The sequence below is a fragment of the Vombatus ursinus genome, unplaced genomic scaffold, assembly GCF_900497805.2.
Source record: "Vombatus ursinus unplaced genomic scaffold, bare-nosed wombat genome assembly UNPS02005962.1, whole genome shotgun sequence".
Lineage (NCBI taxonomy): Eukaryota > Metazoa > Chordata > Mammalia > Diprotodontia > Vombatidae > Vombatus > Vombatus ursinus.
Window position 1 is genome coordinate 1 of NW_020945740.1, and position 25,237 is coordinate 25,237.

General features: G+C 44.2%; 3 protein-coding genes across 4 annotated transcripts; 2 read left to right on the forward strand and 1 right to left on the reverse strand.

Annotated features, from left to right (window-relative positions):
• Nucleotides 1-873: 873 nt before the first annotated feature.
• On the reverse strand, nucleotides 874-5,242 carry LOC114032923 (cohesin subunit SA-3-like; the record flags this gene model as incomplete). The annotated part of the gene is made up of 4 exons (XM_027848381.1): nucleotides 5,140-5,242; nucleotides 2,589-2,670; nucleotides 1,332-1,445; nucleotides 874-970 (listed from the first exon to the last, which is right to left on the reverse strand). Coding segments are annotated over exons 2-4 (253 nt in total), but the record flags the coding sequence as incomplete, so codon positions are not given.
• A 2,438-nt stretch (nucleotides 5,243-7,680) lies between these two features.
• On the forward strand, nucleotides 7,681-13,948 carry LOC114032920 (glypican-2-like). Its single transcript, XM_027848378.1, has 10 exons — nucleotides 7,681-7,834; nucleotides 8,494-8,652; nucleotides 8,915-9,237; nucleotides 9,560-9,640; nucleotides 11,177-11,339; nucleotides 11,541-11,671; nucleotides 11,806-11,952; nucleotides 12,076-12,215; nucleotides 12,399-12,574; nucleotides 13,535-13,948. Exons 1-10 carry the CDS (start codon nucleotides 7,681-7,683, stop codon nucleotides 13,777-13,779), a joined length of 1,719 nt encoding a protein of 572 aa, XP_027704179.1. The 3' UTR covers nucleotides 13,780-13,948.
• An 842-nt stretch (nucleotides 13,949-14,790) lies between these two features.
• LOC114032921 (galactose-3-O-sulfotransferase 4-like) lies at nucleotides 14,791-24,778 on the forward strand. Of its 2 annotated transcripts, none has more exons than XM_027848380.1 (4): nucleotides 14,791-14,840; nucleotides 16,814-16,921; nucleotides 17,155-17,461; nucleotides 23,374-24,778. In XM_027848380.1, exons 2-4 carry the CDS (start codon nucleotides 16,815-16,817, stop codon nucleotides 24,442-24,444), a joined length of 1,485 nt encoding a protein of 494 aa, XP_027704181.1. In that variant the 5' UTR covers nucleotides 14,791-14,840; nucleotide 16,814; the 3' UTR covers nucleotides 24,445-24,778. The 2 variants fall into 2 exon arrangements, with proteins under 2 accessions (XP_027704181.1, XP_027704180.1); XM_027848379.1 differs by having other exon boundaries at nucleotides 14,816-14,892.
• Nucleotides 24,779-25,237: the final 459 nt, after the last annotated feature.

Below are 25,237 nucleotides of genomic sequence, written 5' to 3' on the forward strand. Positions count from 1 at the left end.
AAAATTACCTGGGGATTTCAGTATGATGTGGCAGATTAAAAAAAAAAACTATTTTCAAACTTTGGCTACATTAAGAGAAGCATAGCTCCCAGAAATAGAGAGGGGATAGTTCCTTTGTATTCTGCCTCCATCTCCATTCCATTATCTGGAATATTATGTTCAGCTCTGGGTACCCTGATTTAATAAGGACACCAATAATCTGGATAATGTTCAGAGTAGGCAATCAGATGGTGAAGGGCCTTCAATCCATATCACAGGAAGATGAGTTGAAGGAACTAAAGTTGTTTAATCTAGAATAGAGAAGATTATGGGGCCACAACAGCTGTCTTCAAGTCTTTTAAGGGTATCATATGGAGGAGGCATTAAACGTGTTCTGTTTGGCCCCAGAGTGCAAAAACAAAAGTGAAATGGGCTGCCTTAAGAGGTGTTAGGCATCACTAATGTGAAAATATGTTTAATAGGAATGTGTGTATATATATATATATATATATATATATATATATATATATATATATAGCCTGTATCAAATTGGGAAAGGAAGTAGGGAGGGAGGAGGAGAAAAATTTAAAACTCAAAAGCTTATGGAAGTGATTGTTGATAAATCAAAATAAATTAATTTTTAAAAAAAGATGTGTTAGGTTCCTCTTCCTTGAAGGTTTTCAAATAGAGAGTGTCATAGTGAGAATGCCTTTCACATATGGATTGAACTACTTGGTCACTTGAACTCTCTTCTAACTCAATTCTGATACCGTGGAAAGGGCTTAGCATAGAGGGAAGTAGGGTAGGAAATTTATTTTGAAAGAGTAACACCCTGGGAATTCAGAAGAGCTGGAGAATAGGCCAAAGGACTACGGAGAGGGGGAGTCTCCTTACCTTTGCACCCACAAGCCCCAATGAAAAAGTTAATGAGCTCCAGGAATCCTGCATCTTGATCCTGCTTGTAGCTCTCCAGCCAGTCATCCACCACAGTCTACAGCAGGAATGTCAGGAAGGAAAAAATGGAACTGAGAGGTACCAAGGATAAAATCCAGACATGTATACTTCACACCCAAGTTCTTTCTCTGGCTTATAGTATAGCTCATTGCTTCCTCAGCCCACAATCACAGAGCTTCTCCTATCCTGAAAAGTCTCCAGAAAGGAGGCACTCCTACCCTCACTTCCCAAGCCTCCATACATCCCTCAATGTTTGAGAGTTTTCCCTGAGATTCAGTATCTATCTTTCCTATCTCAGCTTACGTTCACTAACATATCTATACCGATCCAAGGCTGTAGACTCCCTTCCCATCATACAGAGAGTAAGTCAATGAAAGTGATCAGAACTGTGCCTTTACCTGCATGGCACTCTTGGCAGTCTTCACAGCTTCTAAGAGATCACTAGCAGTGGGTTTCAAATTCCTATGGCCATCACAGTCCTTTCGGGACCCCTTCCTTGGATGCTTGGCCACCTGGGGAAGGATAGAGAAAGGGTGTGAGAATGGAAGATTACGATCCCTATGTACAAAAATGATGCAAATAATGCTACTATGAGCAAAGGGTAGTAGTTAAATGTGTCCAAAGACTGAGAAATGGCTAAACAAACCAAATGTAGTGGAATGTTACTCTGCTGTAAAGAATAATAAATAAGAAGAATTCATAAAACCATGAGAACATTTGCATGAAGTGACAGAGAGCAAAGAACACAGTGCCAAAAGAACAATTAACAATGATTTTGAAAATAAAAACAACAATAATCAGGTCAAATGGACAATGTTTGTACCAAATTATTCAAGCTGCAGTATACATCCTTTCAGTTAATAAGAGTTAAATGTACTATAAGTTCAAATCACTGTACCAGAAAATTTTGATTACCCTTTTCAAGGATGTACTTTATAGTAGTTGGTTGAGAAGTGTCTTTGATATCAAAACAAAATTTTATCAATAAGGAAATAATAGGGCTATGAGTTAGAAAAAAAAACCCAAAATTTAACTGCAACCCTCTTTCTTCTCTTCCACTCCATCTACTAACAATAGATATGAAATTACAAACCAAAGGAAAAGTATTTCAGCTGTTAGCTTAAATTAAAGCTTTTAAAACTATTAAAGACACAATTAATTTTAAACTGATTTCACAGAATTTTAACATGAGAGGCCCCTTAGAGATAATATAGTCCAAACTTCTCATTTTACAGATGAGAGAACTGAGGTCTAGAGAGGTGAAGTCACATGCCTAAGGTCCCACAGCTAAGTAGCAGCAGAGTTTAATCTCCTGACTAGTTTAATCTCCTCACTACCTGGCTAGTGTTCCTTTATCATGCTGATTTGCATGTTGTTCATTTAATAGCTAAATAGAATTGGATCATGAACCATCATTGTTGCTTTTCCCCAATGCCCCCCAAACCCTATTCCTGTGTCCCTCCATATCCTTACTGCCTTACCCCTTATTCTATTTCTTTAGCTTTATTTCTCCTTTCCATTATCCCCAACTCTGTTCTTTCTCATTCAATGTCTTTTCAGGTATCCTTTCCACCACCCCATTCCCAATATCTTTCTGTCAGTTCATTTACCCACCCCCATTTTCCAAATCAGAGAGCATTAAGACTAGGACTCACTGGGATGGTCTTGGGTTGTTTTCTGGCCACCCTCTTCTTCATCTGCTGCTTCCCGACATCTTCAAAGTCACCGTCACTATTCCTATGAGAGAGCATGGTTCTCCTTAGCTATATTCTCTCAAGCTCATTTTAACACTCATTCTATTATGCAGAAGGAAAGAAGCTGGGTTATTTTTCTCTCTTTCTCCCTAACCTCTCCCTCCCCAATGAAAAAACATCTGCCCTCCAGAGCTAACTATCCTCAATCTTCTCTAAGGAAAGGAGAGACTCGTTCACTGTAGCCAGAGCTGTATAAATTAGAGCTATCCCTTGATTGACAGCATGAGATCCAAGAATGAAGTAAAAAGAATTGTTGATACAATCCTTTCCTAGAGATCCCCTGGAATACATGCAATTAACCAAGCTGTCATAGGAATTATCCTGCCTATGGAAATGGCTGACCTCAGGAACATGAGAATGGTGCCAAGGAGTCAAAAATGCCTACATTAGTCATATGAGTGGAACATTTAGGTATTCTATAAATTGAATTGTACCCCTTATAGTATAATGACACATATTAAAGGCCTAATTGTACATGGTTAGTTTAAAGCACCACTGCTAGTTACATTCCCCAAATGCAATATTAAGTGCGCTAGTAAAAAAATGTTTCAAAGGAGAATAACTAAAATAATCAAGTCAATGAAATAAATTCCATGTGGATTGATGGGGGAGGTGAGTGCATCTAGACCTTTATTTCTTCTTTGTGAAACTGAAGTAAAAACTCCCAGTATGGAAATTCATGCACCAGTGCAGATCAGCAAAACATCTGTAACATAATCTTAGAACAGGGATTCACAGACTTGTGGCCTGTGAACTTATTTTTTTTAATATTATTTTGACAACTGTATTCTAAATAAATTTTCTTTATAATCTTACACATTTTATTTTATGCATTTAAAAACATTTTGAGAAGAGGACCATAGGGTTTGTCAGATTTTTAAAGGCATCCATGACACAAAAAAGGTTAAGAAACCTAGTCTTTGAGAGTTATTGGGGTGAAATAAGAATATGTTATTTTTAAAGTTGGGTTACGTGTATGTGTTTGGAAAGATAAAGGCTCAGAGAAAGGGATATGGATGAATTCTGTGGATAAGACAAATATGTAGGTTCTTGTCCCAAACCTAGCACATTAGAACTAGAGACATCAAAGGAGTCTTAGTAAATTCAAGAATACTTTCAATAAATTTATGGGGTAACAAATTTGTAACAGGTAATTTAGACTAAGTTAAGAATGGACCTCCCCAAAACAGATGTCTATATCATAGAAGGCTCATATTTGTTCCCCTGGCTGGAATTTACCACCCTGATTTCCACCTGTAAAAAATTCTATCCATCTTTTCTGGTGCTATCAGCTATAAGTGACATCTCCCTCTCCTTGGCAACCCAGTAGTACCTACTATATGCTGAACATTGCTGGGCACTAGGACAAATACAAAAATGAATATGATATAGTCTCTGCCCTCAGAGATTACAGTCTAACTAGAGAGGTAAGATACATACCCTAGCTCTTTCCTACCTTTCCAGTCTTTTCACACTTTACTTCCCTCTCCATGTACTCTACAATTCAGTGACAATGGCCTCTTTACTGTTTCTCATATAAAATACTCTATCTCCCAACTCTATATTTCACTGGCTATCCCCTACCCCTGGAATGCTTTTCCTCTTCATTTCTGGCTGCCTTCAAGTCTCATTTAAAATGCCACCTTCTGAAAAAAAAAGCCTTTCCCATCCCTCTTAATGCCAGTGCCTTCCCTATGAGATTATCCTCAATTTATCCTGTATCTATCTTGTATGTACAAAGTTGTGTGAATGTTGCCTCCCCATGTGAAAATGAGCTCTTTCCCCCTTAGCACTTAGCACAGTGCCTAATACCCAGGAAGCTCTTAATAAATGTGTGTTGGCTGATGATGTACAAAAATATGCATTACTACATAAGCATTAATTATACAATAACTATGGCACAGAAAAGACAACAGAACATCTGTTAGAAGAAAAATCATTATCACATTTTTCCTTGTCTTACAGCTATTTGTGCACATCTTATATTACGCTAGTAGACTGCGAACTCTTATAGAAAAGGAGTAGTCCAATCATCTCAAAATCTCTTACTTCACTCAGCATGGTTTTCTACAAGTAGCAGGTACTCAATACATGTCTGTTGAGTGAACAGCAGAAGATCAAACATTTGCTATGCTACAAAGCATTTCTATATTAACATCAGTCTAAATTCTGGGTTAGATGTTGTTCTGAACCTGGATAGATTTTATTCCATTCTTATAGGAGGGTATAATTATATTATTATTAATGCAATAAGAGATGATTAGTTTGGGGAAATAGAAGGGATTCATTCATTTAATAATAACTTATCAAGCACCTGCCATGTGCAAAGCACTTTGTTAAGTACTGGGGGAGATATAAAGATAAATAAGAATTGGTCTCCCATCCTCATGGAGATCAGACAATGACAGAATACAGGCACAGGGCTATACAATTACTCCTTAGCCCTACTCACCCAACATCTGAAACCAAAACAGAATTCCTCTCTTCACCCCAGGGAACACTGGCAGAAGAGGTAGATGAAGCAGATGAAAACCTCTGACTAGCTGGCCTCCCATTCTGCCATGGAGATGATCCAGAACTGGAAGAGTAGCCATGGCACAGAGATGAGGAGCGCATCACAGGCATAGTGATGAGTCTGAAGAAGGCAAAGGGGATACCATTTCAAAGCTCAAGTTCTTGCCAGTCAAAAAGCATTTATTAAGTGCTTACTATGTGCCAGGAACTGTGCTAAGCACTGGGGATATCAAGTAAGAAAAAAACAATCCCTGCTCTCAAGGAGTTCAAATTCTAAATAAGAAGATATCATGTAAATATCTAGGTACATATAAGAAGCATACAGCCTTAGATGGAAGGTGAAGATACTAACCACCATGGGATTTGGGAAAGGCCTCCTGAAGAAGGCATAAGGCAGTATGATTTGCACTGTCTTGAAAAGCCAAGGAAACTAAGAAGCTGAGGTGAGGAAAAGGCATACTTGAGGCATATGGGACAAATGGTGAAAAGACAAATATGGAAGATGGAATGTCCTACAGCAGGAAAAGCAGTCAGATCAACGTGAATGGATCATAGAAGGGAGTAAAGCTTAACAAGACTGGAAGGGACCAAGTTGTGAAGAGCTTTAAATGCCAAACACAGGCCTTTGTATGTAATCTTAGAGATTGCTGACAAAAACTAACTGGAATTAATTAACTAGGAAGTGTGATATGAGCAGACCAACACTTTACAAAAGTCATTTTGGCAGCTGAGTGAAGGATTGATTGCCTAGGGAGAAACTTGAGGCAGGAAGACCAAACGGAAGGTGATTGCAATAATCCAGATTAGATCTTCTTCTCCTTCCAAAGACATCCAGGGAGGAGTAAGTAGTCCCTCCCCTTGTCCTAGATCTGGTACATATACTAAGAGTAAGTATGCTAATTGTGACAAACCCAGAGACTGATAAGGGGACAACTGCTTCCGGTGTCAGGGGGCACACTCCAAAAAAGACTAAATTAGGGGAAAGGTCTGCGTAGTAGAGGGATCAGTCCCCAAAGTAGCCTGAAATGAGTCGGGGGAAGTCAAAGCAAACCTTCACATCAGAGAGCAAAAACAGCAAATGAACATTTTAGACAGCAGCCCCTTGCTTAACGCCTTTACCGACATTATTTCCCACCCCACCCACCTACCGCCCCCAGCCCTTATTAACGAGGCAGCTGAAGCTCTGAGGTGAAGTGACTTAATTCTTAATGTGTTGGGGTGGGATCTGAACCCCAAGGTCACAGTGACCTCCCCTCACTCTTGGGAGAATGGATGGGAAAGATCCCGCCCTGGGGCTCCCACCCTCACCGACTCCAGAGCTGCTGCAGCGGGGCCCCAGGGCTCCCTGGGACCCCCGAGGCCCACCCGGGGGCCCCTGCCGGAGCTCGGCTCCAGAGGCCCACCTAGGCCCCGTTTAGCACCGAGTTACCTGCCCCGTTCCCCTTCTGCCGTGGTCTCTTTCCTCTTCCTCCTCCTCCCCTCCTCCTCTTCCTCCGCCGCCCGTCTCAGGGTCACCGGGCCATCTCAGCAGCGGCTTCTTCCCCCTCTCCTTCCTCCTCCCTACCTAACACCCTTTCTCACGACAGGAATGTGCTTTTCCCTGAGCTTGTTTGCAAGGGGAAAGGCAATAGGCGCCTTCAGAAATCACATACTCAGGTAAAGGCCCCCCAGTCCAGATGAGGGGCGCATCCCCGCCCCCAGGGAAAAAGGGAGGGGGTCAGTCCCGTCCCATAAGGGGCGGCTCCTGCCTTCCCGCCAGTACCTGAAGCCTCCAGTTCTCGAGAACCTTAGTCCTCGAGGAAAGCGCGGGAAGCAGCGAGGGAACCTCTGCGCACGCGCCGACCTAGTGGCCACGGCCCTGGGGCTCGGACTAAAGACCCAGGACACGTGCCCGCCACGCTCTAACCACCAGTCTTTCTCAGTCCACGTGTCAGCCTCTCCCTCGAGAAGCTGTCACGTGGGCTGGCCTTTTCCCTCCCTCTCTACCCCGAACCCCCCTATTCAAATCTATCCGAAAGTACCGCCCTCTATCCCCGGTTCTGGGTTCCCATTGGCTTGGTCCCTGCCCAGTGTCTGGTTAGCGCCTTCAAACCTGGTTGTCCTTTTCCATTGGTTGAGCCGCATCGCGGGCTACACCTCCTCGACCTCACCTATCCACTTGTTTTTGCAGCGTCCCGCCCTGTGGGTAGTCTTCCTCGCTCACATTGGCTGAGTCACGCCCCTGACCCCGCCCCTGAGGTAGTCTCATACTCTCATTGGGTGGATCTGCGTCTGGACCTGCCTCCTGGCCGGCTCCGGGCTCCCATTGTCTCCACCGCTGCCGCCTGGTCCCCGCAACAGTGCTGGGCAATTGTGTTTTCCAGGCTCGTTCTTTCTCTGGCCAGTGAAGTGGTCCCACAGCCCGAGCTGGCTCTGCACACCCAAGTGGTTCTTCCCTCATCCTTCGGACCCACTCCCGTTCCCCGAGGCAGTCGCAGTCATGTCCTCACTGCGGCCCCTTCTGCTCCTGCTGCTGCCCCTGTGCCCCGGGCCGGGGGGCGAGGCCAAGGCCACGCGGAGCTGCGCTGAGACCCGGCAGGTGCTGGGGGCCCGGGGTTACAGCCTGAGCTTACTGCCTCCCACACTGATCTCTGGTAAGGGGAGAACAGGAAGACTGGGGAACAGAGTCTTTCCTGTCCCATTGTAGCCCATCCTTAATAAAACCACTCCCTATCCCCTAACAATATCCTCTTTAGTTATTCCATAGTAACCCCACTTCCTTGAAGACCCCCTTGTGCCCCAGGCCCATGATAACTGAACCCCCTGTCCTAAAGCCCCTCTCCCCCTATTCCTGCAGAACCCTTCTTTTCTCCATGACCACCCTTTCTCCAAGACCATGACAACAGAACCCTCCCTTCCTCCACAGCCTCTCCCTCTCAATCAAATCTATTGATTTTTCACTCCTCCCATAGAAACTTCATCCATAAATCCATGCCTGTGATACCGACTCATAGCAATACTCTTCTGTTTCCACATAATCTCATTCCCCTATAACCCTCCATCCTATGAGACCTTTGAGGCCCTGGGAATGGGTTAAGCTAATGGTTGGGGGATGTCATTGTCCATCTGAGCTTCATTTTGAACAGAAATCATAGATGGCCATTGGCCAGTGAATTGGGGAATGCTGGGGACAACTGAGAAGGGAGAACAGAGTCAAGAGGAAACAATGGCAGGCATTCCAGCTAGGGAAGGGAAAAGATAGAGAGGGAAGAAATTTTCTTAATAACATTCCCGACATATCACTCTTCCTCAGGTGAGCATCTCCGGGTCTGCCCTCAGGAATACACATGCTGCTCCAGTGAAACAGAGCAGAAGCTGACTAGAGAGACAGAAGATACCTTTCGGGGTCTAGTGGAGGAGAGTGGATCCTTCCTTGTACATACTTTAGCTGCTCGGCATCGGAAATTCAATGGTGAGGACCCCAGTGTCCAAAAACCTAGTTTTATTATATGCCCTCTATGCTCAGGACCCACAATCTTTTCCCAACACCCACTCCCCTCTCAAGATAACCAGTTCTTCTTCCCCTAGCCTTGACGCTGGAACTCCGGATTAATTTCTTTTTTTTTTCTTCCTCACTATTTCTCTTCCTCTTTGCTCTCCTATCCTCTTGTCTTTTGGTCATACTCTCTTCTCATGCCCCTCCCCACTCCCCACCATCCTTATGTCTATTACAGAATTTTTCCAGGAGTTGCTCTCTGCATCTGAACGCTCCCTCTCACAGTTGTTCTCTCGCTCTTATGGCCGCCTGTTTGTCCAGCATGCACCAGTGTTCAGTGAGCTCTTCTCACAGCTACGTGGCCACTATCGGGGGACCAGTGCAGGATTAGATGATGCCTTGTCTGAATTCTGGGCTCAGCTGTTGGAAAGGGCATTTCCCCTGTTGCATCCACAGTATAGTTTCCCCCCTGACTACCTACTTTGCCTTGCACGCCTGTCTGTATCCCCAAATGGCCAGCTACAGCCATTTGGGGACTCACCTCGACGTCTCCGCCTGCAGGTAAGGGGCAGCCACACTCTAATGCTACAAACCTTCACACCTCTGTACTTCTTCAAACCCCTGATTTTGCTACTATGTGAGACTTAGTTTCCCCTAATTTATCCAAGATTTTGATCCCTTCATACCAACTGGATAACAATTCCCTCAGACAATAGCCTCTTCATTTTTCTCTACTCCAACTGCTGAAAACCTTACCAGCCTTGGCTCTCCTTAGATACCTATAGAAACCCAGGCTTAAGATCCCAAGATCCCTTTTCCTAAATTCCTTCCCATCTCCAGAAACTAACTGTTTCTACTTCCCCCATATCCCTTTCTTGACTAGGTAACTCGAGCTCTCGTGGCTGCTCGTGCCTTCGTCCAGGGACTGGCAATTGGAAGAGATGTGGTCAGCTCAGCACTTAAGGTTGGTAAGAATATTAGGGAGGAGAGCCCAGGAAAGAAGTGGGGGCCAGAGAGAGACCCCAAGAAAGAGATTTGAATTTAAGGAGATCCATGTTACTTACTGAGTTATGGTAAAAGGACTAGATCCCTTCTCTGTCCTGGGGTAAATTTCTACCCTAAGAGGAAGAAAGGAAAAGAGGCAAATTCCAATTACCACAATCTCTGACCATGCTGTGCCTATGATCTCCTTTGCCTCTTGGCTCTCTTGGCCTCTCTGGAGGTTATTTAGGCATTGTCCCTCATCACATAGCCTTTGACTAACAACATTTCACAGTAATGTCATATTACTAATGTATTATAACAAAATCCCATCATGGAGTGGTAAAACTCACTGTGACATGTTAGCTTTTTGTCCGATTTTATACTACTGTTTTTATGGAAATTTCTGCTGTTTAACATTGTTTCATCTAATATGGTGTTTTTATAGAATTGATTAATAATATCAGTTAGACTATGGCTATTTTGGAGTTTTGGGAGATTGATTCCTATGATTTCTAACTTTAAGTATGCTAGTAAATGTTTAACAATTGGCTCTCTGGTTGAAAAAAAAAAAAAGGTCTTTCTCCTAACATTTTTAAGGTTAATATGCATTATATACATTTTCTCCATCACTTTCTTAAGTCGAGACAATCAACAAAACAATAAGTCAAGCCCTGATTTATAGTATTTGTCAATTCTCAAAATATAAGTGTTCATACTAAAAACTTAACAGTCAGCTTTTGCAAGTCCATTTGCAAGTAACCATTGTTACTTGTTCTCAAGCTTTGTACAAGATAATTTTCCATAGCCTGGCATTTAAACCCAAGACTTCAACTATGTCTCATACTTCATTGAATCCTCTCCTCCAGCTAGACCAAAGGAGATAGTATCCCCTGAGTTCAGTACACCAAAAGTCATTCCTACCTCTGTGCCCTTGCTCTTAGCATTCCACTTAAAATATCTATCCTGTCCCTTCTTTCCACTTATCTGAATGTCACCCTTAAGGTCATCTCCTCCATGGTCTTCCCTGACTGTCTAATTCCTCAATGATCTCTCATTCTTCAGGAACTCCTACCCCTCCCATTGATACTCATCATACATTAGATCATTGTTCATGAACGCAGCATGGCATAATGGAAAGCATGCAGGGCTTACAATGAGGAAGACCTGGGTTAAAATCCTCCCTCTGATACTAACTGTGATTCTACCAAAGTCACACTGGGAAAGTGTGTCTTAAGCAACTTCCTAAGATAATCTACTAAGTCATAGGTTACAATTCTAGGAATTTCCCAAGCTGACAAAAAAAAAAAACACAGAGCCTTAAAATATCATCATTTATCTTTCAATATTTTTCTTCAACTAAACTGTACAATCTTTGAGATCATGAAGTATGCCTTACCCTTCCATTATTTCCTTTAGTGCCTAATACAGTGCCCTTCAAATTGTAATTATTTAATAAGTGTTTGTTGTTGTTGACGATTGATGATGATGGTGATGATGGTGGTATTCTTTTCTGCAGGTGCCAATGTCTGAAGCCTGTGTCCAGGCTGTGATGCGTCTGACTGGCTGTCCCCTATGCCAAGGGGCTCCTTCCCTGCGGCCTTGTCGGGGTTTCTGCCTCAATGTGGTTCAAGGCTGTCTCAGTAGAGGGGGCCTGGAGCCAGACTGGGGAAGCTACTTGGGTGAGAGGGGCCAAGGGAGGACTGGGAGGTGAGACTACCTGGGTAAAAGAGGCATTAAGTGGGGGGTGAGATGCTGAGAAAGGCTAACCAGGGAGTCTAAAAGGCAAATATCCTCACATTAAGGCCTGGAAAAAAGCCTCTGTGGAAAGAATCTTGGATGAAGGGATGTCATACTGTCCTATCTCTTCTTGTCCCTACTAGACACACTCCTGCTCCTGGCAGAGAGACTCCAAGGTCCCTTCTCCTTTGAGTTAGCATCTGAATCCATTGGAGTGAAAATCTCAGAGGGTTTGATGTTTCTGCAGGAAAACAGCGTGGGGATTTCAGCCCAGGTATCAGAAGAAGTCTTGGTAGAGTCCAGGGACGCTACCAAGGGAAAGTGAGAGTATTGCCATTATTACTGGAAAGGAGAAAAGGGGTAGGAACCAATTATCTTCTGAATTCTTTTCTTTACTCTACCACTCAGGTCTTTCAGGGATGTGGGGGTCCTCATCCAGCCCCCGTCCGTTCTCGGAGAGCTCCATCACCCCAGGATGAGGTCAATCAACTGTGGACATTTCCTCCTGAGGAAGAGTGGCCCACCACAGCTGCAGGAACCAATTTGCCCCGGCTGGTGAGGGAATCTCTTGACAGCAGATAGGAGGATGAGGGTGGATAAGGAAGGCACAAACAGCTGTGAAAAGTAGAGGTTTATTGGAGCTGCATTCCCCATAGCTCCATCTCTTCTACCTGTCAGGTATGGGAGCTCCGGGAGCGGCTGCAGCGGGTCCGGGGTTTCTGGACAGGGCTGCCCCTGACATTGTGTGGAGATCCACGGATGTCAATGGATGTTACAGAGGAAGCAATGCCCTGCTGGACAGGAGCGGGATGGGGACGGTAAGACCCTTTCAAGATATGGAGTAATGTATAAGCAAGGAACCAGAAAGATCCAAGTAACAAGGATTATCAAGTGACGGTAGGGATGGGGTAGAGATGTTTAGTGGTTAGAAAGCGAAGAATGGTAGGACAGAGAGAAAGGAGGAAAAGAAAACCATGCTTTTCTACTGTTCATGGCTCCAGGTACCTTCCACCTGTAGTAGGAAACTCCTTGGCTGAGCAGATAAAAAACCCTGAGTTGGAAGTGGATATCTCAGGGCCCAACCTCTCCACAAGGCGGCAGAGGCTGCAGCTGCGGGCAGCCACAGCTCGAATGAGGGCAGCAGCTCTTGGGCATGACCTGGACCTTCAAGATGCAGGTGAGGATCATCCCCCTATTTGACCTTGACTTTTGACCCCTGACTTGACACTGACCCTAATCTTTCTGGGACTTTGGCCTCTCCCCTCATTCCTGACGTCTTCATGGCCCATAGCTCCCACTGTTGATCTTCACCAAAGCTTTCAACCTTTAATTCTTAACTGACTTATCTTCCTGATGGCCAAAGTGAACCAGCTCCCCAAAGATCCATAACTATTTCCTATCCTTTTCTTGATCACTCCTTCCCCTGACATCTCCCTATCTTTCTGTTATGTCCCCCTAACATTGTTTCCCTGTCTCCATTTCTGTGTTCCTCTTCCTGTCCTCCCCACAGTTATGCGGAGGACAGTGTAGTCAATAACTAGTCTTGGAGGCAGGCAGGAGTTCTGATTTATAACTTCTGACACTGGGCAAAATTCATTTCCTTTCTCTTAGCTTCCTCTATCAAATGAGTGGGGATGGAGTCCTTTTATAGCAGGGGGGACTGGACACATTAAATTAAATAAATATTTATGAAGAGTTTACTATATGCAGGGCATTATGCTAGGCACTGGAGATACAAAGACAAAAATGAAGCAGTCTCTACCCTCATGGAACTTACAGTCAACTAGGGGATATAAAATGTATACAGATAAGTAAATACAAGGTAGGGAGTGGTGGCCGGGTTGGGGTGGTAAAGGAGAGCTCATAAAGTACCCTAGAAAAATTTTAGTAAAGAGAAACACTAAAAACTGGGGAGATCAAGGAAGGTTTCATGGAGGACATCGCATCTGAGCCAAGCCTTGCAGATAGATAAGGATTTTAAAGACAAATATGAGGAAAGAAAGTGTATTCTAGGTATTGAGGCTGGCTTATGTGAATGCACAAAGACTAGAGATGGCATGTTGGATTTGGGGGACAGCTTATCCAGTTTGATCTACAAAGACTTTTCCATCTTTGACATTCTGATTCTCTCCCTCAGATGAGGATGCTAGTGGTTCTGGGGAAGGGCAGCACTATGCAGATGACTGGACAGCAAGAGCAGCAGCTGTGGCCCCACCAGCCCGGCCCCCACGAAGGGATACTCCTGTGGGTAAAGGAAGTGGTGGCAGTAGTCGCTACAACCACAGTGGTGCCAGGAGCAGGGTGGCCTCGAGGAATTTTCCTACCCACCCCTTTCTCCTACTTCTCCTACCGGTAGCTCTGTTCCTGCTTGGGCCTTGGTAGGAGAGGGAGAGAGAAGGGATGTACCCCAGCAACTAAAAGGTTAATAATAACCCTTTTCCCCTCACTTCCCCAAAAGCCCTGTAGGAGGAACTAAAGGGAACAACTGAGGGCAGAGTGGGACAGCTAAGAGCATGGGGTGAGTGGCTGGAGGCCCAAATCCAATTGGACAGGAGGGTGGGAGTTAATATTTATTTTTCCATTTGATAGGGGATGGGGGGTATTTATTTTGGGGGGGCGCATTCTCTAGGACTTCTCCAGCCTGGGGCTGGTAGGGTTAATTCTTTGTGTGGATAGGGTTGTCAAGGAACTGGGGAGAAGGGAGGGAAAGGGAAAAATGGGGTGTAAGGACACCTTGATCACAGGAAGGAGGTTAGAGAGCAACATGTCTAAGTTTCTGAGTCTGTTGACTTTTTTCAGTCTCAGTTTCTTATTAAAGAAAAACACAAATTGAAAAAAAAAAAACTATCACTGTAATTATCCTGTCCCTCTTATCTATATCCCCATCTCCTCTAATATGTTTTAATTTTTTTTATTCTGCAAATAAATGGTTAATTTATTGGATATTGTGTGTGTATCACTTGATTACTCTATGTATCTAGTTCCCTAAGTCATCCTATCTTGATCCCACTGCCCATAGCAGGGACTTCAGAGCCTAATGTCTGGGTTCTTTCTGTATAGCGTCTGCCTCTGCCTATTTGTTTTTCTGTCTCTTAACCTGCTTGTAAATGTCTTAACTAGATCTATTCTTCTGACCTTTGTTTCTGCTGCTCTCTACTACTGATTAAGTTTTATTTGTGTTGGGATCTGTTTTACTTTTTCCCTTCACATTTCTAAAACTGAAGAGGGAGGGGCAAAAGCAGAGACTCAGAGAAGGGGAAAGAAAGATGCAAAGAGGAGGCAAGCGACTGGGAGAGATGTAGAAAGAGGAAAACACAGATGCAGCTGCTGAGATGGAGTCTGGACAAAGGGAGAGGGAGGGGGGAAAGAATCTGGGGCGGAGCTGAACAGGGAAAAAGTTCTGAAGAAAAAACCAAGTTCCAAGGAAGCAAGCTGTGGCTGGGGTGAGAGTAAAAAGGGGCTTAGCTCCCTATTCCACTCCCCTAGAACAATTTTGTAAGTGAAACTGGTGAGCCAAGAGGCGAGAGGAAAAGAATGAAGGGGGAGGGGAGTGGGCTGCACAGTGGGTGATAGGGGAGGTTTTCGGGGAGGGGTCAAACTCGAGCACAGAGAGCTGGTGGAGAAATACTACACCAATGGGTGGATGTGGGGCTCAGCTGGGATTTACTAGGACAGACAGCCGTGGTTGACATGACTGGAAAGAGGGATGGGGAGTAGGAGTAGAAAAGTTGAAATATGAGGAAACAGGAACTTGTGGGTCAGATATTAGGGTGAGTTCTACAAAGCACAAATGGTGAGAAAAGAAAGGCAGGTATGTCAAGTGGTAGTAGATATGGCATCTGTCCCAGAGACGATGTAGGCAGAAGGCTGTCAGAGCATGTCAGCATGCTGGAGAATGTGATTATAATATGTACATGTGGGAGCCTGAGGCTGAGCCTCCCTGCCCATTGACTTGGTAATTTGGAGATAATGGGAATATTTGTCCTCCCCCCGCTTTCCTCTTGGGATATCTGTCCCTATTTCTCCATCTTTCTCAGAAGCTCTGTATCAATGCTGCCCCATAATTCGGTGACAGACCCCCTAGTGAATTCTACCCTTTTCATCTCTTCATTCCACATTCCAGAGGAGCGGCTGTGGTCAAGGATTTGGAACCTCAAGAAGCGGCAATTTCTCCTCTAGTCTTTCACTCCCAAGGGTGGGGTGCTGCAGCAGCGTGGATTATATAGAACTGAGATGGCTGTCTGTTCTCTGCTGAGGGAGTGTGGGGAGAAAGAGATACCTGAATTTCAGTCCCCATCAGAAAGTCCCCTTCCTACATTCTTACCAACTAATCCCTCTCTTCCACCCCACTGTATCAGAGCCCTCTAACCATAGAGACTTTTCCCTATCCTCATTTTCCTTCTCCCTACCAAGTACTCCTTTTCTCTTCAAAGAAGCCAAACTCAGGCCAGCTTGCTTTTTGGGATCTGGAATAGAGTCAGGGTGAGAGATTTAACTTGTTTTCAAAAAGCCTTAAAGAGCCGATGACAAGGTAAAAGCTATAGAAAAATAGACCTTGGCTTACTATGAAGAATTTCCTAACTATAATTAAAGCTATCCAAAAATGGAGCGGGCTGCCTTCTAAGTAGTGGAATTCCCTATCACTGGATGTCTACAAGTACAGACTGCAAGAACACTTCTCCAGGTTGTTGCAGGAGTATTTATGCTTCAGGTAGGAATTGGATGACATCAGAGGTCCCTTACAACTCTAAGATTCTATGGTTCTAGAACTGGGATAATCTCTCACGGACTGTTAACAGAGCTGACCTAGCTTTGTCTCACTCTCCATCAGTTTTCATCTGTCACTCTCCCCTTACTCTTCTCTAAAATCCCTCTAGGCACTGTAGTGAGAGGATAATCAGGAAACAGGAAGAGAAGTAGGAAAGTTAGGGATGAAGGCAGAGACAAGAGAGACAGATAAGGTTGGGAGGCAATCAATTTCCCCTCATGTGGGGGTCCTGGGTGGTAGAGCTAACAAGGGGCCCCATGCCCCCACTCTCACCTCCTGAAGGGCATGAGTAATAGAAAAGAAACCCAATTAGATGGGTGCAGTGAGGGGAGTGAAAGATGAATACAGAATCTATGAGGACAAGGGGCCTGAAGGCAATGGAGATCAAGGAATGAAGAAAGTGAAGTTACTCAGGTTTTAGCTACAGTCTTAGCCCCTTCTCCCAACCCCCACCCCCACTCCCTTCCAGACGCTGAGGGTGTAAAAAATCTGCCAACTCAGGAAACATCCACAGCCAGAGGTATGAAGGAATGAGGAGGGGGAATGATTACCCATCTGGAAACAGCTCAGATTCTGTATGCCTTTTTCTAAATCTACCAATTTCTCTGTCTGTTTCTGTCTTACTCGACGTTTCCATTCTCCCATCAGGATGATTCGTCTTTGGCTCTGGGGGTCCAGGGGCCTCTGGGTTGCTTTGATAGTCTTCGTGACCATTGGATTAGTACTCCAGATTTGGCAATGGCCCTTCCAGAGGAGGTGAGTTCCCCATACTCCCAATGCCCCTTTATTACTGGCTCCAGACCCCAATATTACCCTTCCAGTTTCTGAGCCCTCTGGATGCAAAGGAAAAGGCTCTAGCATAATGGGGACTACCCTAAAGAAGGATCTCATGCTCTCCCTGACCTTTTTCCAGATAAAATCAAATCAACAAATATTATATGCCAAATATGTGCAAGGCATCTCTTACTGTCTTTCTCCCCTTTCTCCAGGCCTCCTGGGCTATATTTTCCCCAACTGTGGGCCCCTTCCTCTGGCTCTTCTTTGGCCCCCTCCTGTCATCCTCAGCAGCAGCTTGTATTCTTGAAGACACATAAGTCTGGAAGCAGTTCTGTACTAAGCCTTCTCCATCAGTATGGGGACCGGCACAGCCTACGCTTTGCCCTCCCTGTCCGTTACCAGTTTGGGTACCCGAAGTCCTTCCAGGCAACTTCAGTCAAAGGTTACCTCCCCCATGGTGGGGGACCCCAGCCTCCCTTTCACATCCTCTGCCACCACATGAGGTTCAACCTACCAGAGGTAAGATTGATAAGGGTGGGGGGAGTGGGAATGGAAGCAGAAGAAATAGGGTTCTCTTTACCTGTTGCTTCTTTCCTTCCACATTAGTTGCTCCAGGTCAAGTTCTGACACTCCACCTTCACCTGGTTCTTCCTCTAAGAATTTCATGTGTACTTTTACCCTCTTAAGGTCTCCTCATTCCTTGTTGCCTCCCTTCAGATCCTTTAAGGTCTCTTTCCCTTCCCCATACTCCCACTTGTTACCTCATGCCCCCTCACAACCTGTTTCTTTCTATTACCTCCCTTTTCCCCTTTTCCCTCTGGCCTAGGCCCCCAAATTATCCATTTCCTCCCGACCTGTTTTCTTCTCAACTATTTCTGTCATGTCCTCAATGGTCCCCTGTGCACTGCATCCTGTTTAGGAGGGAGGCTGGAAGGTAAGGAAGCAGTCCTCACCTTCAGGAAACTTCCATTATGAAGAAAACATGACACACAGGAAAAGGGTTTAGGATAAAGAATTATAGTGAAAAGAGAAATGTAGATGTTGAGGGAATGCAAGCAAAGGAGAGAAAGCTGAAGGAGATTCTACTAGATGTACTAACTAAAGACAAACTGATGGCAAGGAAGAAGGCAGGCACTAGAAGCAAAAGGTGTTAGAGCTAGAAAGAACCTTAGCGTATATTTAATTCAACTTCTTCCTTTTATAGAAAAAAGAAACTGAGATCCAGAGAAGGGAAATAACTTGCCTAAGGTAATAAGAGCTAGCGATAAATAGCATCTGGATTGAAGTCCAACTCTTGTGCCTCTCCAAGACTAGTGGAGGGGGTGACATGGGCAAAGTCAAGGATGGTGGGAATGAGTACATACATATATGGAACAGTAATAAGCTTATCCACAACAGAAGAGCTGTTCTGGGGAACATTAAGAATGGAGATAGATTTCTCTGGGTGAGAAAGAGAGAAATAAAAGATAGATCTTCAACGTCAGACTGAGTACGAATTTGATCCACTGAGCAAGTGTGCCATGATCAGAGAAAGATGTGATAATGATGATGAGGGTAACAACTGACATTTATAAAGAGCTTTAGGGTTTGCAAAATGCTTTATATTCATTCTCAGATATAATGAAAAGTATATTTGAGGAAGACCAGTTGAGTAATCATGCCATCAGCATCAATACAATTCACCAAACATTCATGGAACAACATGCTAGACTTTGGGCACACAAAATGAAGTAAGACACAATCTAATTTTCCTGCCCTCAAGTAGCTATCTAATGGGGCCAGGGAGGGGGGAGTGAGAGACATGTAAACAAGCATAGACTGCAAAGGAGAATGTAATATATGCAAGTATAAAGGAAGAGGTGTAGATACAGCACGGTGGAATCATGGAGATCTCTTTCAGTTATGGGGCATCCAGGAAAGCTTCATGAAAGAGATGGAATTTGAGGTAGGCGATTTCAAGAGAAATATGGATAAAATCCTTTGTGGGATGGCATGAGCTGTTTGCAAAACACTTTAGAGATATGTAGACAATTGCATGTGAAAAGAAGTATAATATGAAAGGGCAGGCTGGAGCCAGATTGTGGAGAGCCTTGAATGACACTTAGTACTTTTTCAGTAGGCATGAAAAGTATTAGAAGATAGGTAAAGCAAGAGGGGAGAGGAAGAAAGAAGTTGTAGGAGTTCATTTGGTAGCCTTCATCATCTCAGTAAAATAGGAAGTGAGGACATTTACTACAGGTGAGAGGAGAAAGAGAATTGGAGGCTTGAAAAATATAAGGTTTAGAACAGCTATGACAGTGAATGAGAGAATAAAGTGAATGCTATCTAGCCATGGAGGTCCCCTGAAGTTAATATAAATTTGCAATGGGCCCCATCAACTTATTTTTGTGAATTCCAGTGGCATTCAGCTGCTTGGGAGTAGGAGAAAAGAAGGTTGTTATCCAGAATTGGATTAGCAGAGTTGGAATGAGGGCTCAAGTGAAGTGCATGTTATTGAAATGACTGAATATTATTGCAAAACTGAATAGAGAGGGAAAGTACTTAAGAACAGAAGTGATGGAATGAATGAAGCATTTATTAAATACTTACTATGTGCACAGAACTAGGCTGTGGATACAAATAGAAAAAGTTAGATGGTCCTTGCTTTCAAAGAGCTCACATTTTAATCAGGGAAACAACAAATATGGAAGATTTCAGCAGCAAGATAAATGGAAAAGTCCCACTGTCCTTAGGGCACAGTGGCAAAGCAGATGTTAATGCCTCTTCTTTGATGTCATTTCCACTGACAAAATAAGTTTCTGATGTTGAACCATTTGACAGTTCCAAAAACCCTGGTGGCAAGAACTTTCTTTCCTTGCACTTCAGTAGCTATGGCTGAAACTCATACAGTGTAGGAGTAGTGAGTTACAAGGCTGCATTGCCACAGGATTTGCTTCCCAGGATGATGTCTGAGGGCACTGGGCTGTACACATTGCTTTTTCCAAGGCTGTTTGATTCATCAAGATCTGAAGGGAGATCTGAAGGTCAAGGGGGTAGTACTGGTAGTAGTCTGAGTTGCCCAGTCCATTCTGCCTCCTGTTTTTCTCTCTGGGTTCCCACTGTTTCAGCTGGTGGGGGTGGCTGTCCCTATCTCCACAAGAGCTGCTTCCCTGGATGACTGCTAAGAGAGCTGGGCTAGAAGCAGGACTTATGGTCTGGGAAGTGCCACTACTGCCTGGGCTCCTGGGCCAATTTGACTGGTGGTGGCAGTTGGTCAGCAGTTGTCACTGGTGATTAAGATAATGGGTCCCCTCTCCACCATGACTTCTCCCTTCAGTAATGACTGTGGGGACTGAGCTTGAAGCAGGTCTGGTGCTTTGCAGAGTATACTGCTCTTCCAAAGTCTCTTGGACACAGGGTTCCAGGCTGTCTCCATCAGGATCTGAGGAAAGAAAGTAGTCAAGGTGGTCATAGTTTAATTTGCCCGGTCCATGCTGCCTCCAGGTTCCTTTTCTCTGTGTGTGGTAGTTGGTTGGCAGTTGTTGAGGAGAGCTGAGGCCTCTTCTCCATAGGAACTGCTTCCCCAGATGAATTGGAAAAAAGGAAAGAATTGAGAGATCTCAGGTATTCATGTCAAGTTTGAGAGGAATGAGAAAAGAAGAGAAAGAATAGGCAATTACAGTCAGAGGGAAATCCTGGAGTTTAAGAAATCTTGGAGGTGAAGTTAAAAGTGATGGTGAGGTTTAAGGTATGACCACCCTAGTGGATAACTAAAATACATTCTGATAGGGGCAGCTAGGTGGTGCAGTGGATAGAGCACCGGCCCTGGAGTCAGGAGAACCTGAGTTCAAATATGACCTCAGACACATAATACTCACTAGCTGTGTGACCCTAGGCAGGTCACTTAACCCCAATTGCCCTCACCAAAAATACATACATACATATATGTATGTGTGTGTGTATGTGTGTGTGTGTATGTATATATATATGTGTATATATATATATATATATATATCTTTACTCATTCAGTAAACCTTTATTAAGGCCTTTGACAGGATGTGATATACTGTGCTAAGCACAATAGGCATGTATAGATAAGATGTAGTCCCTTGCCCTCAAGAAGCTTCCAATCTAAAGAGTCATAATTATATTACAGCCATGCCTCTGTTCTGAAGAGACTGATATATTTCCTTTCAGAAAACTTGTTACCAGAAACATCAATAATATATAGATGCCCTTTCTCCTCTTGTCTTTCTTTAAAAGCTCCCAAACAAGATGTGGCTCCCTGGGCCACTGCTATCTATGGGAATCATTAATCAATCAATCTACAAGTATGTATTAAACACCTAATATGTACCAGGCACTATGCTGAGCTCTTGGGAATGCAAGTAAAAAGAACAAAACAATCCCTACTTTCTTTTCTTTTTAAACATAGTTTGTGGTTTTCTTTATATTTTCTTTTTTAAATTTTATTTTAGTTTTAGTTTTAAACACTCACTTTTATAAGATTTTGAGTTCTAAATTTTTCCCCTTCCATCCCCTTCTCCCTCCCCAAGACAGTCTGCAATCTGATATAGGCTCTTCATACAATCATATTAAACATATTTCCACATTAGTCACATTGTGAAAGAAGAATTAGAACAAAAGGGAAAAACCATGAGAAAGGAAAAAAAAAGAGAAAACAGTATGCTTTGATCTGCATTCAGGCTCCATAGTTCTTTCTCTGGATGTGGATAGCCTTTTCTATCATGAGTCTTTTGGAAAACAATCCCTACTTTCAATGAGGTTATATCTAATGAGATGGACAAGTACAAAAATATATATGGCATAAATGAAATTAATAAATATATATTATATATGGCAACTGGCCTGGAGCCAGAAACACTCAAGTTCAAATCTGGCCTCAGACACTTACTATCTGTTTGACCCCGGGTGTCCCTTAACCTCTGTTTGTCTGTTTCATCTGTAAAAAGGGGATAATAATAGTACTTATCTCTCACGGTTGTTGTGAGGATCAAATGATATAACTGTAAAGCACTCAGCATAGTGCCTGGCACATAGGAATAATATAAATGTTGGCTCTACACATTTTTTTTCAGTCACATCCAACTCTTCATTACTCCATTTGGAGTTTTCTTGGCAAAGATACTGGAGTACTTTGCCATTTCCTTCTCCAGCTCATTTTACAGATGAGGAAGTTGAGGCAAAGAGAGTTAAGCGGCTTGCCCAGGGTCACACAGTTAAGAATCTGAGGCCATATTTGAACTCTGGAAGATGATTCTTCCTGACCCAGGCCTGGCATTCTATCCACTGTACCACCTAGCTGCCCAAATGTCAGATATCATTACATTATTACACACAAAGTAATTAAATACAAGGTAATTTGGGGGAGAAAGAGCAATAGCTAATGGGTGGTCAGGAAAGGCTTCATGCAAAAAATAGTTGCATCTTAAAGGATTATATCAGGTAGAGAAAAGGAAGGAGTGGTGTGGGGGACCAATACAGGAACAGAAACACTCTCAGAAAGCCAGTTTGGCTAGTTTGCAAAGTATGGGGGGGCGGGGGAGAGGTAGATAATGGCCAAAGAGTCACTTTTTTAGGGACCCTGAGGCTGTATCCTGGCCAATGTAACCTCTCCAAGGTAATCCAATGTATTATTACTCCCAGTTAACTTAACCATTTGAGACCCTAGAGAGAGGCCCACCTCTCAGCAGAGATCAGGCCTTGACTCATCTACCCCTGAGATGCCTGTAACTGAGATACACCTTCTTCTTTCTTAGCTTTTTCATCCACCAACCTAGTGCTGAAACCAGAACTTTCTATCACTCTCTCTATACCTAGATTGACTTTGTTTAAACAGGCTTTGTTCCTAGAGGTGCCTTGTTAATTGAGATGTCTCTGTACAAGTTATACATGCCTTGCAAAGTGCTATTAAGTCAAAGGAGCAAATTATTTTTGACTTGGGGTGGTCACAACCTGTGCTTTGAATGACAAGATAGAATTTTAATAGGTAGAGCTTGGAGAAAGAATATTGTAGGTAAAGGGAATGTATGATAGGAGCAAAGCCACTGGGCCAGGAAAAAACACAAGGCAAATTTAAGACATACTGAGTAATCTGGTTTGAAATTTAGGACAAGTAATAGGACATAAGGATGGACAAACAGGTAGTGGTCCAATAGTGGAGTCTTTGATATCATGCTGAGGAGTTTAGATTCTTTACCGAGACATCAATGAGGGTTTTTGAACAGAAGACTGCTCCAAAGTGGGGATTTAGGAAGATTAATCTGGCTGTAGTGGAAGAGATTGGGGTAAGGAGACCAGTTAGGGGGCTACTGTGTCACTACAATTGCTGATCAATGAAGCAAGAGTGAGACTGAGGCACCAGAATGATGTCCCACCTATTTCCTGACTCCCCATTTCTTTCTCTCAACATCCCTTTTTATGCTCCATAGGTACTCCGGGTCATGCCCCCTGACAGTTTCTTCTTCTCCATTGTCCGAGATCCTGCAGCATTGGCAATTTCTGCCTTCTCCTACTACAAATCCGTATCATCTGCTTTCCGTGCAGCACCATCTCTGGCTGCCTTCCTGGCTTCACCACGAGCCTTCTACCGGCCAGGGGGCCGTGGGGACCACTATGCAAGGAACTTGCTCTGGTTTGATTTTGGCCTCCCCCTCCCCCGAGAAATGAGGGCATTGAAGAGGCATCCCAAACCCCTCAAAAGAACCCAGTCCTCAAAGATACATATTTGGCCATCTAGCTCTGTATCCCAACCCTCAAAACTTGATCCCAACTCCCTCCCCAAACCTCCTTCCCATCCTACATCCCGTGTCCAATCAGCTGACCACTCCATGTCCCTCAGTCCTACTTCCATAACAGATTCAGTATCTTCATCCTTAATCCAATGGGCTCTGGCCTGGCTAGACTCAACCTTTGACCTGGTCTTGGTGGCAGAATACTTTGATGAGTCACTGGTGCTTCTGGCAGATGCCCTGTGCTGGGGCCTGGATGATGTGGTAGGCTTTGTACACAATGCCCAGGCAACTGGTATGAAGAATGTCAAAGGTCATAAGGGGGTCAAAGATCATGGTAGAATCAAGGATAAGCAACTGGCTGCTCGGGCTAGAGCTTGGAACAACCTAGACTGGGCTCTCTATGTCCACTTCAATCACAGCCTATGGGACCGTGCAGACCGTTATGGGAGGGTGAGGCTTGCTTCAGCAGTAGCCAAACTTAGGGCCCGTAGGTCAGCATTGGCATCCCACTGCCTTTTGGGGGGAGGAGCTGTGGACCCTGGTCAAATAGCTAACCTCCAGCTTCGTCCTTTCCAGTTTGGGGCCCGGGGGGTTCTGGGCTATGTACTGAAAAAGGGGCTGAGCCCCCAAGACCATGAAAAGTGTGAGCGCCTTGCTACTCCAGAGTTGCAGTATAAAGACAAGCTGGATGCCAAGCAGTTCCCCAAAGCTGTTCAGTCACCATCCCACCCTCCTAATGCCACAAGCCCAGGCCCCAAGGGCAGCTGAGACTAGAAAGGAGACACACAGAAAGGAGAGACACACAGAATCTAACAATAAAAAGGCTGGGGTAGCCAAAGAGGGCAAGGAACAAGGCAATCTGCTGCTACAGATCCTGCAGCTCCTTGGGAGCAAGTGCCAAACAGGGCCACACTGCCTCCAATGCCTCAACTCTTTTCCATTCCCCTTAAGGTTCCAGATATCTACCCCTTATCACCTCCTACCCTCTCTGCTTCCTTTTCAAGCCCCATGGCAGGCTCCATGTAGCAACTCTCAACTCCCTGGAGGGGTCAAAAGGTTAAAAGTGGTGGAATCATGTGAAATAAAGAAATTCTGAAATTTACCATCATGCTGAAATGCCAGTTCATGCTGAAATTTGAAGGGTGGAATGTGCTGAAATGAGAGCTGACATACATTTAGCATTTCATATACATTATTTCACAACCCCATTAGGTAGGTACTATTGAGTTTTATCCCCATTGAATATATGAAGAGAAAGGCTGCTTAGCACACAACACAACTCTGCTACATTCTAGATGTGTGACCATGGACAAGTCACTAAACCTTCTCTGGGCACTGGCCAGCGCTCTAAGATGATACATCACAGATCTGCACCGAAGGAAGGGGTTAACCACACCAGGGGTTCCACAAACTGGGAAAATCATATAAGTTCTGTGCCTCCACCCATCCCCCCCCAAAAATGCGTTAAGTGATGCTCAGAGGTTTTGAAGTCTTCCTGTCTCATATCCAGCATTCCCAGGCTGTCCTTATGGGTCCCCGGAATATTGGGGGGGGGACGGCG